This window comes from Gambusia affinis, linkage group LG11 (genome assembly GCF_019740435.1).
Source record: "Gambusia affinis linkage group LG11, SWU_Gaff_1.0, whole genome shotgun sequence".
Taxonomy (NCBI): domain Eukaryota; kingdom Metazoa; phylum Chordata; class Actinopteri; order Cyprinodontiformes; family Poeciliidae; genus Gambusia; species Gambusia affinis.
This window is the reverse complement of record NC_057878.1, coordinates 29,448,439-29,461,591: the sequence shown is the minus strand read 5'-3', so window position 1 is coordinate 29,461,591 and position 13,153 is coordinate 29,448,439. Positions and strand designations below refer to the sequence as shown.

At 40.1% G+C, this 13,153-nt stretch overlaps 1 protein-coding gene across 2 annotated transcripts in view; it reads left to right on the top strand.

Annotated features, from left to right (window-relative positions):
• Positions 1-13,153, top strand: part of LOC122840296 (inactive dipeptidyl peptidase 10-like) — an 85,699-nt gene that overhangs the window by 31,042 nt on the left and 41,504 nt on the right. The window contains exon 1 of one of the 2 annotated variants that reach the window (XM_044132569.1): positions 8,698-9,561. The exons of the other annotated variant lie outside the window; for it this stretch is intronic. Coding sequence (XP_043988504.1) covers positions 9,505-9,561 — 57 coding nt within the window. The 5' untranslated portion in view covers positions 8,698-9,504. Of the gene's footprint in view, positions 1-8,697; positions 9,562-13,153 lie in introns of those variants that run through there. 2 annotated transcript variants of the gene reach the window in all.

Genomic DNA, 13,153 nt, shown 5'->3' with positions numbered 1-13,153 from the left:
TTTCTAAATAAGACTTAAACCATTGAAGTACCGGGCCTCTCAGGCCAACACAATATTTTAATCTATGTAAGAGAATCTGATGATCTACAGTGTCAAATGCTGCGCTCAGATCTAAAAGTAATAAAACTGCGACATTGCCTGAATCAACTGTTAAAAGAAGATCATTATACACTCGAAGCAAAGCTGTTTCAGTGCTATGAGCAACTTTAAACCCAGACTGAAATTTCTCAGTTATATTATTGTCTTTTAAAAACATTTCAAGCTGAATAAGAACTAATTTTTCAAGGACCTTAGATAAAAAAGGGAGTTTTGAAATGGGCCTAAAATTTGCCAGTACACTTGAGTCTAGATTGGGTTTTTTAAGATGGGGTTTAACGACAGCATGTTTAAGTATTGATGGGACACAACCTGACTGCAATGAGGCATTTATCACCATTAAGATATATAGGCCAGAAGTAAGAAAAACGTCTTTTATCAGACGAGTAGGTAGACAATCCAAAGGATAATTTGATGGCCGCAGATACTTAATTACTGAAGTGAGTTCATCTAAAGAAACTGGCTGAAAATGCTCCAGAACAGCTGTGCATTGTGGCATTTCTTGGAAATCTAAAACTAATAGGGTATTCGAGCTTCTAAGAGCTACAATTTTTTCTATGAAAAACTTAGAAAAAGCCTCACAAAGTTCAGCAGAGGCTAAAGGGCCAGATGTAGTCGAGGGATTAACAATCCTATCTAGGACATTAAAAAGGACTTGAGGCCTGTGCTTATTTGAAGCTACAAGATTAATTAAATATTTAGATTTTGCTAATTTGACATTATTCTGATAATTAAATAAACTGTCTTTCAATATTTCATATGAAACTTTCAATTTATCTTTTTTCCACCTCCTCTCAGCTCGCCTACAATCCCGTCTGAGTGCACGAGTGGTTTCATTAAGCCACGGTTCTAAAAGTTTCTTTTTTGTAATTTTTATGGTTTTCAAGGGTGCTACTGTGTTTAGAGCATTTGAACATGCATTGTTAAAATTTAGGATAAGAGTTTCATTATCAAGATTGCTATCAGTAGGGAATGTAGTATTAGCAAGGATTGCATTTAGTTGAAGAGCAGTTTCAGAGTTTATAGTACGAGAAGGTAGAGGTTTTGTGTTGTTTGTATCCACAGAAGATGAAATATTAACAGAAAATAAAACAGGCAAATGATCAGAAATACATGTCTGAAGGATTTCAATGATATCCAAACAAAGCCCATGTGATAATACCAAATCCAGAGTATGTCCCTTTAAATGCGTTGGCCCAACCACAGATTGTGTGAAATGGAATGAATCAATCAAGCCCAAAAAGTCCTTCACCAGAGGTTTTTCTGGGCAACATAGATTGATTATTAGATTATTAGATTATTAGATTATTAGATTGATAATATAAAAATGTTTAGTTTTAGTAGTGGGATAAGAGAAGAATCCAAACAACACATTTATATAGTTAAGAGAAAAGCCAACAAGAATTGTTTGGGAAATAAACGTACAAATATCTTGTCAGAAAATATATGATAAATTACACGACCAGAATAAACGACAGAGATTTTCTTCATGAGTCGGCAGAATGAACAGTTTGTGTCAATGTCTTTTTTGTATTGAAGGAAAAATTTACAGGGATAAAAACGATGGATCATCTTAAAAGATACTTCTTTGATCTTATTAATAATCTAATATTTAGATGGAAGACACCAGATTTTTTCCCAGTCCAGGTTGGAGGCAAAGTTATTCCAATAAGAGATAGCATTTGGAGCAGAGACAATGTCCTTCTGGAATAAGGCACAAACATCACGGTTGTTCTTCACTTTGTAGAAAAACAGATTTGACCAACATCAGTGTCAGCAGGTCCAGACCCGGTGGAGTCAGAACAGAAGATACAGAAGATTTAAAAAGCATTATGACACCAGACGGGATGGCATCAAAAACAAGAGCATATTCTTTAGGAGGGATGGGGAGACCAAACTTTTCTACAAGTTCACAATAAGACATTAAGACGCCATCAGGACTGAAATCTGCTGAACTAAAATGATTCCACGTTCAAACCAATTTTCCAAGAACAAAGATTTATGTTTGTACAGAATATCTCCATTGTTCCAAATATGATATCGATGGGGCGAAAAATTGTGTTTGTAAATTAGAGACCAGGAAAGAAGCATTTGTTTGTGGAAATTAGAAAACTTTATAGGGAGTTTTTCAATGTTGTAGTTGCAAAGAAGAATAAAATTAAGGCCACCAAGTTTTGAGAATAAATAGTTTGGTATAAAATTCCAGATTGAAGATGAATTTTTAATAAACTGTTTAATCCATTTTATTTTGAATGTGTTGTTTAAGGTTGAAAAATCCAGAAAATTGAGGCCACAGAGTTGAAATGAGTTCATTAAAACTGATTTTCTGATATAATGAATTCTATTTTTCTATACAAATCTGTAAAGCATTTTATCAATGATGTCAGATGTTTGTTTATTTACAGAAAGAGACAAAGCTGGATAAGTTAAACAGGAAATACCTTCTGCTTTTGATAATAAAATTCTTCCTTGAATTGATAAATCTCTTTGGAGCCAAGAATTGAGTTTCTTTTGTACATTTTCTATAATAGAGTTAAAATTCAGATCATTTCTAGAGATTTGATCTTTGTTGATCTTTATGCTGAGATCAGTGACAGAGTCTTTTACAGGAATATTATAAATGGAGGATGTTTTACAGTTTTTAAGGGCTAAAAGTTCACATTTACTAATGTTAAGGTAGAGTCCAGACGCTCTAGAAAATTGATCAACTGTATTAATTGCTAAAGAAACCTGAGAAGCATCTTTTAGGAATAAAGTGGCATCATCAGCTAATTGACTAATTATAATCTCTGTTTCAGCAATAGTGATACCTTTTAAATGGTTGAGTTTAATGAAACCTGTAAGTAATTGAGAGCAGATCAGAAAGAGGTACGGAGACACAACCTTGCCTGATTCCTCGCTTCAGATCAAATCTGGAGAGATTCCAGTATGAAGTTTGATTGAACAATTATCATTTTTATACAAGGTTTTGATTGCTGCACAAAAGGAAGGGCCAAAACCAAATTTCTCTAATGTTTGGAAAATAAAATTATGTTCAATGGTGTCAAAAGCTTTATGGAAATCTAAAAATAATATAAGGTTGTCATCATGACACAAATCTGCAGTCAATCAGATCCAACACCAGCCTGATGTTGTTAGCTGTTGTTAGCTTTGTGTCATGAAACCATTTTAGTTTCATCAATTATAAAGTTAAGAACAATTTTCATCCTCATCGCAAAAATTTGAGTCAGTATTTTATAGTCGTTGTTAAGAAGGCAGATCGGACGATCAGTTATCGATCAGAAGGGTTTTTTCAGGTTTGGGAGTTAAAGTCAGGAGGCCTTGAGGAAGAGTAGGAGGAAGAGTTTGGTTATGGATGTTTTCTGCAAACAGCCGGTGGAGGAACAGGGCCAGTTGATCTGCAAAGGAGATGTAGAAATGTGAAGTTTGGCCATCAACTCCTGGAGATTTACTGGGTTTTAGGTTCTTGATGGCAGACAGGACTTCAGCAGGAGAAAGGGGACTATCACATAAATCTCTTTGGTCATCATTAATTGATTTAGTTTCAGTAAAATATGTAAAGAAATGTTCAGATTCAGATTTATTGTATTGTGATTCATACAACTCACTGTAAAAAGTGGAGCAATACTTTGCTATAGTTTTGGGATCATCCGTGATAAAGTTGTTCATGTTAAGTTTTTGAATTGAATTTGTTTTTTTCTAATTAAATAAATATTCAATGTTTTGTTCTCCAGCCATTTTCCTCTCGACCTCACAAAGGCCCCTCTGCTTTCCTTCTGTATATTTAGATTAAGATTTAGATAAAGAGGCACCAAACTCTCTGAAATATTGTGAAACCTCAAATTTAAGGAGTTCCCAATTTCTAGGGAAATTATTATCAATTAAGGCTTTTTTCCAGAAATGGTTTATTAATAATTTGACTTTATCAATTATTAACTCATTTTTTAAGATAGAATTGTTAAGTTTTTAATAATAACTTTTGAATGTGGGATAAATGTGAGAACTGAATGAGGCAATCAACGATATCACTTTATGATCAGTTAAAGGTGTTATTAATATTCTAGGATTAACGTTATTCTTATCCAAGTAATCAGAAACTAACCAGTAATCTATGCGAGACATTAACGTGTGATTCTTATTAGACCAGGTATAATCTCTAGAAATTGGATTTTTTCCTCTCCATGTATCTGAGATGAAATGTTTGTATAAAGTTAACAGAAGAAATGTTATTAAAACTCGGATCCATCGATCTAAGGAACGATTCAAACAATGTTGAAATCCCCTCCCATTAAAACCATTTGGGTATTTTGATAACCAGTGTAGAAAACTAGATTCTAATCCATCAAGTAAAAATCATTTTCAGGTTTTGAATTATATCCATATACATTGGCAACAAGGATAATGTTGATGTTGACATTCAGGATCAATATTATATATTGGCCATTAGGGTCACTTTGAATGAAGAACAGAACCATTAAAGTTGTTTTTTAAAATAGTGACCCCTGCTGACCTTTCTGAACCATGAGAAAACCATAAATCATTTCCCCATTGAGTTTTCCAAAAGGATGCATCATTTCTTACACTGTGATTCTTGAAAAAAACAAAAATCAGACTTTTGTTGTTCTGCAAATAAAAATAAAGCTTTTCTTTTAACATTTTCTCTTAAACCCCTGGAATTTAATGAGAAGATTGAAAGGGACAATATAGAAGTGAACACAGAAAACAATCTTCAGATCCTGAATGGTGGATTTAAACATGAACATTAACAAGCAGACATTTCCTCATAGTGTCTGCTTCCTGTTTGTACCTTCTTCCTGTTTGGGTCTTCTTCCTGATTGTGTCTGCTTCCTGTTTGTATCTTCTTCCTGTTTGTGTCTTCTTCCTGTTTGGGTCTTCTTCCTGTTTGTGTCTGCTTCCTGTTTGTATCTTCTTCCTGTTTGTACCTTCTTCCTGTTTGGGTCTTCTTCCTGATTGTGTCTGCTTCCTGTTTGGGTCTTCTTCCTGTTTGTATCGTCTTCCTGTTTGTGTCTGCTTCCTGATGTTCTCATGTTTATCCTCTGGGATTCCGTGTAGCCTTAAATTCCATCTACGTTGATATCGCTCCGTTTCATTTATTCTCATTTCTACTTCAGATAGTTTCTGTACAGTGTTCTCGGATATGGAGCTCATAGCTTTCATGTCAGACTTCAACGTTTCGACTTCCGTAAATATGAAGTCAATTGACTTCTTCAGAGCATCGATGCTAACGGTTACGGGTAACCATAATTCTTCCTGATAGTGTCTGCTTCCTGTTTGTATCTTCTTCCAGTTTGTATCTTCTTCCTGTTTGTACCTTCTTCCTGTTTGTGTCTGCTTCTTGTTTGTGTCTGCTTCTTGTTTGTGTCTGCTTCCTGTTTGGGTCTTCTTCCTGTTTGTATCTTCTTCCTGTTTGTATCTTCTTCCTGTTTGTATCGTCTTCCTGTTTGTGTCTGCTTCCTGTTTGTATCGTCTTCCTGTTTGTGTCTGCTTCCTGTTTGTATCGTCTTCCTGTTTGTATCGTCTTCCTGTTTGTATCGTCTTCCTGTTTGTGTCTGCTTCCTGTTTGTATCGTCTTCCTGTTTGTATCGTCTTCCTGTTTGTATCGTCTTCCTGTTTGTGTCTGCTTCCTGTTTGTATCTTCTTCCTGTTTGTATCGTCTTCCTGTTTGTATCTTCTTCCTGTTTGTATCTTCTTCCTGTTTGTGTCTGCTTCCTGTTTGTATCTTCTTCCTGTTTGTATCTTCTTCCTGTTTGTATCTTCTTCCTGTTTGGAGCTTCTCGCCGGTGTTTCTGTGTTTGTGCTGGAAGCAGTAGCTTCTCCTGCTGTCAGTCGTTCTGTTTGAGTCTTGCAGCTTGGCAGACGGCCGTCAGGCCCAAACGGATCCAGTCGGCCGTTTAGTGTCCTGACTGGAGGAGAATGGAGTTGGGAAGCGGCGCTTCCCAACTCCCAAATGGATCCAGACGGACCAGATGACGACTCCCCAGATTATGAATGCAGATCATAAGAACTTTGCTTTAAAGTTTCTCTGAGTGTCCCTTGTTGCCTTTCCTCTGTTTGTAAAGTCAAAAATGAGCAACAACGTCATCATGTGAACGTAGTTCTGTTTAGTCTTCACAGGCCTCTTTAGTACCGGCTGACATGCAGAGCAGGAACGGTTTATTCTCTGCTTCTCTCTGGTTCAGGTCGGAGTCCAAGCTGTGGTCCTCTTCGTGTCTCTGCCCAATCGCAGCAGGGCTCCAGTAATCTGAGATTACCTGGAGGGGAGAGGAAACAGAACCTGGTCCCAGGGGTCGAAGGTCGTCTGGCCGTAAATGGGGCCTGGTTTGAGCTGTACGCTTCAGGGGGAAGGATCATTGTATTGCAGTTTGTTAGCAGGTTATAATGTTGTTAGCGGGTTATCATATTGTTAGCAAGTTGTTATCTGGTTGTTAGCATGTTGTTATGAGGTTAGCATGTTGTTAGGTTAATATCAGGGTGTTAGTTTGTTGTTAGCAGGTTGTTAGCATGCTGCTAGCAGGTTGGTATCAAATTGCTATCAGGTTGTTAGCATGGTGTTATCGGGTTATTAGCAGGTTGTTAGCATGTTGGTCTGGAGTTGTTAGCATGTTGCAACCGGTTGTTAGCACGTTATCAGGTTGTTAGCATGTTGTTATCAGGTGATATCTGGTTGTTATCAGGTTGTTAGCATGTTGTTATCAGGTGATATCTGGTTGTTATCAGGTTGTTAGCATGTTGTTATCAGGTTGTTAGCATGTTGTTATCAGGCTCTTTGAACGACTCAGATGAGGGAGAGTCGTAGCTGCAGGTCTGACTGCTGCTATGAAATGAATTCTTCCTTCTTATCAGATTAATGGCTGCTCTCCTCTGAATGGATTTACACAAATCAATTAGATTCTTTATTATGATCCAAACGGTTCTCCAGCGCCGCTGCAGCGTTCCACTTTAACGCCTGTGAGAGATATGAAGAGAGACAGAAATCTGGACTTCAGCTGGTTTATGATGATTTCTCTGCTTGTGGTTTTATTTCCTCTGTTCTCCACCCTGTTATACTCTGATGCTTTGTATAGGCTGCTGTTTTAAATTTACAAGGGAAATGTTAACAAAAATAATTTGGATTATTTAGTCTGTCAGTAGAGAAATAAATGAGGATTTATTTTTCAAAGTCATATTTTTTTTTATAAATATTGAGTAATGAAGCTAAATATAGAGCTCAGAGCTTGGAACTACATATTTTTATATTTAGTTAGCTAGTTAAATATTTAACTTTTTCTGGTGTGACTGAGTTGTTCCTCCTGATGCATCGCTGTCGCTTCAGTTAATTGGAAACATTATTGCTGGTAAAACGACTCATGCTTTATTTAGCAACAAGGAAAAGCAACAATGAGAAAGAGGCAACATGAAGATTCAAAGCAGGAGTTTTAAGGACAGCTTTTATTTTGACAGCCCATTTCTGGTTATCAGAATATTTCTATAGATACCATGAATTTCAGGAGTTTGTTTTACTTTGTGCATCGTTTGAGAGTTGAACGTTTTCTGTCATGAAATACGAAGATGATGAAACTGACAGCAGAAATGCTTTTATCTTTGAGTAAATACTGCTTTGTTTTCTCTGCTGCCCTCCATTATCATTAAAATGTTTGAGAACCACTTTGTTGACCTACTGAGCGTTTGCTGCGGCGTCGCCTGACTGTGTGTGAGCCGTTCCACTCTGTAATCCTAACAAGCTCAGTAATTCAGCAGCGTTGGAATCAGATAGAAACCATCGATCCGTGTCTGGCTGCTGAAGATACGGGCTGAAGCTCCACTCAGCCTCCGGCCCTCAGAAGGCCTGATGAGGAGAACCGCCGCTGTCCAGGAGGCGATACTCTGCTAGCGCCTCAAAACCTCCAGCTAACGAAACTAAGCTGAAAACACTTGGGTTTTAATAGACCGTTTGGTCTGAATGCTCCGGTGAACAGAGCTTCTAATGCTAATGGAGCAGCTACAGATGCACCGTTAGCAGCTATAGCTACTAGGTTAGCAGCTACAGATGCACCGTTAGCAGCTATAGCTACTAGGTTAGCAGCTACAGATGCGCCGTTAGCAGCTATAGCTACTAGGTTAGCAGCTACAGATGCTCCGTTAGCAGCTATAGCTACTAGGTTAGCAGCTACAGATGCGCCGTTAGCAGCTATAGCTACTAGGTTAGCAGCTACAGATGCACCGTTAGCAGCTATAGCTACTAGGTTAGCAGCTACAGATGCACCGTTAGCAGCTGCACTAAGTTAGCAGCAGTAGCTGCTAACGGTGTAGCTATAGATGCTAACCTAGTAGCTACAGCTGCTAACGATGCATCTATAGCTGCTAACGGTGTAGCTACAGCTGCTAACGATGCATCTATAGCTGCTAACGATGCATCTATAGCTGCTAACGGTGTAGCTACAGCTGCTAACGGTGTAGCTACAGCTGCTAACGATGCATCTATAGCTGCTAACGGTGTAGCTACAGCTGCTAACGATGCATCTATAGCTGCTAACGATGCATCTATAGCTGCTAACGATGCATCTATAGCTGCTAACGGTGTAGCTACAGCTGCTAACGTATACAGACTAAAATAAATTTTTCATGTGAATTTAAATATAAAACCACTTTTTTAAAATCAGTTTTGTATCAAATACATTTTAATCTTAAATATAGAAAACACTTTTACTGTAGAAAGTAATTCCTTCTGCTTTTCTGTCCTTCATCCTGATCCTCTAATTATAAATATTAAAGGTCAAAGATCAATATCGGTATATTTCACGTGTGATTTCTTGTCTGTCTCATTAATGACGTCATTCTGAACAGAACCTCATTTATCGATACGTATTTATTGATTTGTGATTCCAGACTGGGGATTCCTGCCTCAGGTCTTTGGATCTCAGTTCAGGTTTTAGTTCTGGTTCTGGTTGTGATGAGCCCCGGACTTTTTAAAGCTGTTTAACTGGCGGATTGTCTGGGATTGGTGGTACCGAACCTGTCAGAACCAAGCGGGTTCTTTACGACTCCATCAGAACCGTTCATCCTGAGAAGCTGCAGCCCGCCCCTCCCTCTGACCCTTCATCACCTCCTCCTCTTCCTCCTCTCAGGCTGCGTCCTCCAGAACATCAGCCGGATCGCAGCAGAACCTCCGCTACTCTCTGAGAGCGTCTCGGTTCTGTTTGTCCGGAACCAGCGCGTCTGAAAGTCTCCGGAGGAGGAGGCGCTCAGCCCGGTTCTGCTCCGGTTCTGACCAGGTTCTCCTCCACGCATCATCTCCAGTCGTGACGTTTCTGTTTCGGATTCCGCAGCGGAACCGAACCGGGTCGGTTCTCCGTCGGTTCTAGTAGGTTCGCTTTGGAATTGGACCGGGTTGTGGACAGCAGGGGCACCATGACCGCCACCAAGGAGCAGCAGAACCAGAGACCGAACCAGCCGCAGCAGGATGAGGTGAGCCGCCGCTGCTCCTGATTTCAGGTCCAGAACTCGTCCGGTCCAACACAACCGGCAGGTCTGAGTCGCGTTTGGGTCCAACAGAACCGGCGTGTCTGAGTCGCGTTTGGGTCCAACAGAACCGGCGTGTCTGAGTCGCGTTTGGGTCCAACAGAACCGGCGTGTCTGAGTCGCGTTTGGGCTTTCTGTGCGGATGATGATGATGATGATGATGAAGAAGATGAAGAGCGGAGTGAAGTTGCAGCAGCTGAGGGGGTGATGAAGAGGAGTGATGAAGAGCAGGGCGCAGAGTCCAACCTGCAGTCTGACCGACAGGGGGCGCCGCTCAGCTGCAGCTAATGCTCATAGCAGGAAGCTAACAGCTGATGGAGCAATCAGACGGAAGATAGTTGCTCTGACAGTTGCCCTGATAGTTGCTCTGATAGTTGCCCTGGTAGTTGCTCTGACAGTTGCCCTGGTAGTTGCTCTGATAGTTGCCCTGGTAGTTGCTCTGACCGTTGCCATATTGAAATCATTTTGTTGCTGATCTCAACTCAGTGGATTTAAAATTTATTGATATTTTTCAGACATTTTGAAGAAAGATTTCGTTTTGGGATGTTTTAATGTTATTAATAGGAATTTTCACGAGAAAAGATGAACGATGCGACAAATCCAACTGGGTTTTTATCACTAGAAGCTTTCATCTGATTTAATCCGGTTTATTCTGATCTCTAATATCATCATTAATATTCTAATGTTAGCCTCACAGTGCTAATGTTAGCCTCACAGTGCTAATGTAAGCATGTCTGAGTTTGATTCTACAACAAACTAAGTTTATTCCTAAAACACTGTAAAACATGAAGACCTGAGACAAAGAGTTGCACAGAACTGCAAACTGTAAACAATAAAGGAAACGTTGCAAAAGAAATATAACTACAGCAAACACATGATTTACTAAACTCTAATATTATTTACCTGCCCTGATGTTGAAGTTGTCCCAAACGTTATGCAGGAATTCTTTCAGTTTTGGCTCCTCAACTTGAATTATTAGATATTTTTAGCTTCCTGTGTTTAAGTTTATAATGTTTTACAATAATCTTTGTGCACTAGTGTTGACCCAGTGTAGATTTATGAAAGCTTTAATATCTGCATACTGTGCAGCAGACCTGATGATGCTTCAGTGAATATGATATAAACTTCAGCTGAAGGATCGATCTGGATTCAGCTCTACAGCTTCGTTTGTTTTTCTGTTTTTGTGGAGAAAATTAGCTTTAAATGAGCAGCTTCATAATCCAGAGCGAAATATAGAGGAAATGAAACAGAGCCTGGAAAATGTGAGGAAATATTATCCACTGACTACTGCGCCTCCTACAGGCCAGCTGGTGTAATAACTCTGGACGGATGGATTAATCATCCTGAGCTTTAGATCAGATCGCTGTCTCCAGTCAACCTGATTGACCAGCTGGTGTCTCTCACCTTTTATCTCCAACTGATAGGTCAAAGGTCACAGATTATCTCTGAGACAAGCACTGGAGGATTGGCTGCTGCAGATTTTGCTCTGATTTCAACCTCAACATTATAATGAGGAGAGGAGGATCAGCAGCCCAATAAACTCACAGGATTCCTGATTGTTTCTCATGTTTTTCATAATTAAGATTGTTGCACGTATGAATGGAGCGGTGGTGTTGTTTGTGGAGAAAGCGGAACAGGCTCAACAGTTAGTGGAAGGAGGCGTTTCTGTCAACGGCTTGTTTCTGCAAGTTTCACTGCTAACACTACTGGCAACAAAGATAACTCTGTCAAACGTGCCTCCTTTCGTAAGAGTTGTCTAGGCATGTTAAGGTGGTCTCAGATTAAAACCGTTCCGTCTGGCAGTAAATCACCTTTATTGAAACATGTGGTCTCCCACAGGAGACAACTGTTCATGTTGTTGAACAAGAGAGACGAAGAATTCAACTTACAGTTTCATGTTAGATTAGATGATTTTGACGACGTCCTTTGTGCAACATTGTCCAACATGAAGTGCTTTGGGTGCGGTCAAGAGGGACACGTTGTGAAAATGTGTCCTGACGGGGCCGGGCCGGCTCCACCTGCTACCTCCTCAGCACCCCTACCCCCCGCTGAGCAGGTAGGAGACCCACCTGGTGAGGGTAGGGCGGCGGAGGAGCCTACTGCTGCTGGGGGGAGCCTGCGGTGGTGGAGGAGGAGGTTAAAGGTATAGTTGAGAGTGAGAGAGCTTTGGAAATGAGTGTGTGTGGGTATGGATGGGGGCATGGTGGGTTAGGGTAGAAGTGTAGAGGAGGAGAAAGACCATGTGCAGGGAGAACAGGAGGAGGTGAAGGGCGATGAGGAGCATTTAGTGTGTGGAGATCAGGGAGGGAGAGGAGAGGTGGAGGTAGACGGACAGAATGAAGGAAGAACAGCGCAGAGTCTTTTTTGGGCGTTGGAGTGGAGGGTGAGACAGAGGAGGAGATGGAGCTGCTCCTCTCCGACAAAGAGGAGCAGCAAAAAGAGGAAGGTGGTGGCTGCTGTGCAGGCCAGCTGGCTGCAAATAGGAAAGCGGTGTCAGACAGCAGCGACAATCAGAGCTGGTTCTCTGACACCAGGGAGGCATCTGTGTCACAAACTAGTATTAAAGAACCTTGATGTCCTACAGAACGTTTTTATGACAAACTAAAGGATTGAGAGGCGTAAAGATTGAAAGTTACTTTCCTGATTTGAGGTTATTTTATTTCTCCGCAAGATATCACATCAGGAACAAACAGGCATCAGGTTTTACAGATACGGAAATTTTTAGATTAAAGAAAATAATGTCCAAAGCAAGAAAACTATTTTGAGTAAAATGATGCACAGCAGAACTTTATTATTATTATTATTATTGTAGTGGCTGCTTGTTGGTTCTGGTGTAAAGCCACTATATTGTTCAACCAGCTTCAGTTTTCTTTCTTTGTTGACGTTTGTTAGCTTAGCTCTTAGCTGACGCGTTTCTGTTCGATGATATTCTCTTGTGCGTTAAAAAAGTACTTACTAGTCCACACAAACTCTGATGAACAACGAACTTTTCTTTTCTTCGACATTACATAAGAACTCTTTAATCTTGCACAGCATTCCACATTTTAATGGTGAAAAACTGTAGAGCTCAGTTGACCACAACACATCCCCAACCCTACCCCAACCCCAACCCCAACCCCAACCCCAACCCTATCCGAACTAAGTGACAGCACTTTTCATAGATTTTCAGTTATGTCCTTTAGGTGGCGCTTTTCTACAAAAAAACATATTAAAATAAAGCCTCATTGCTAAGAAAATATTTACATATGCAAAAAGCATACACAATAATAAACAATGTTCAAACTGACATTTTTGGCATAAAGTCCAAGGCGCATTGTTCAGGTCCCAGATCCAGAACATCACAGATGGATGCTCCCTCTAGCTTCTTCTTCAGCTTGGAGAGGAAGCAGATCCACTCTTGTGAGCCAGGGCAGATCAGGAGGAGGGCTGTGGAGTTTTACCGTTCTCTGTTCCACAGCGAATATAAAGAGAACGAGGAACTGTTGAAGGACTTCTATGACAAACTACCTCAGGTCTCCGAGGAGACCAACACCGAGCT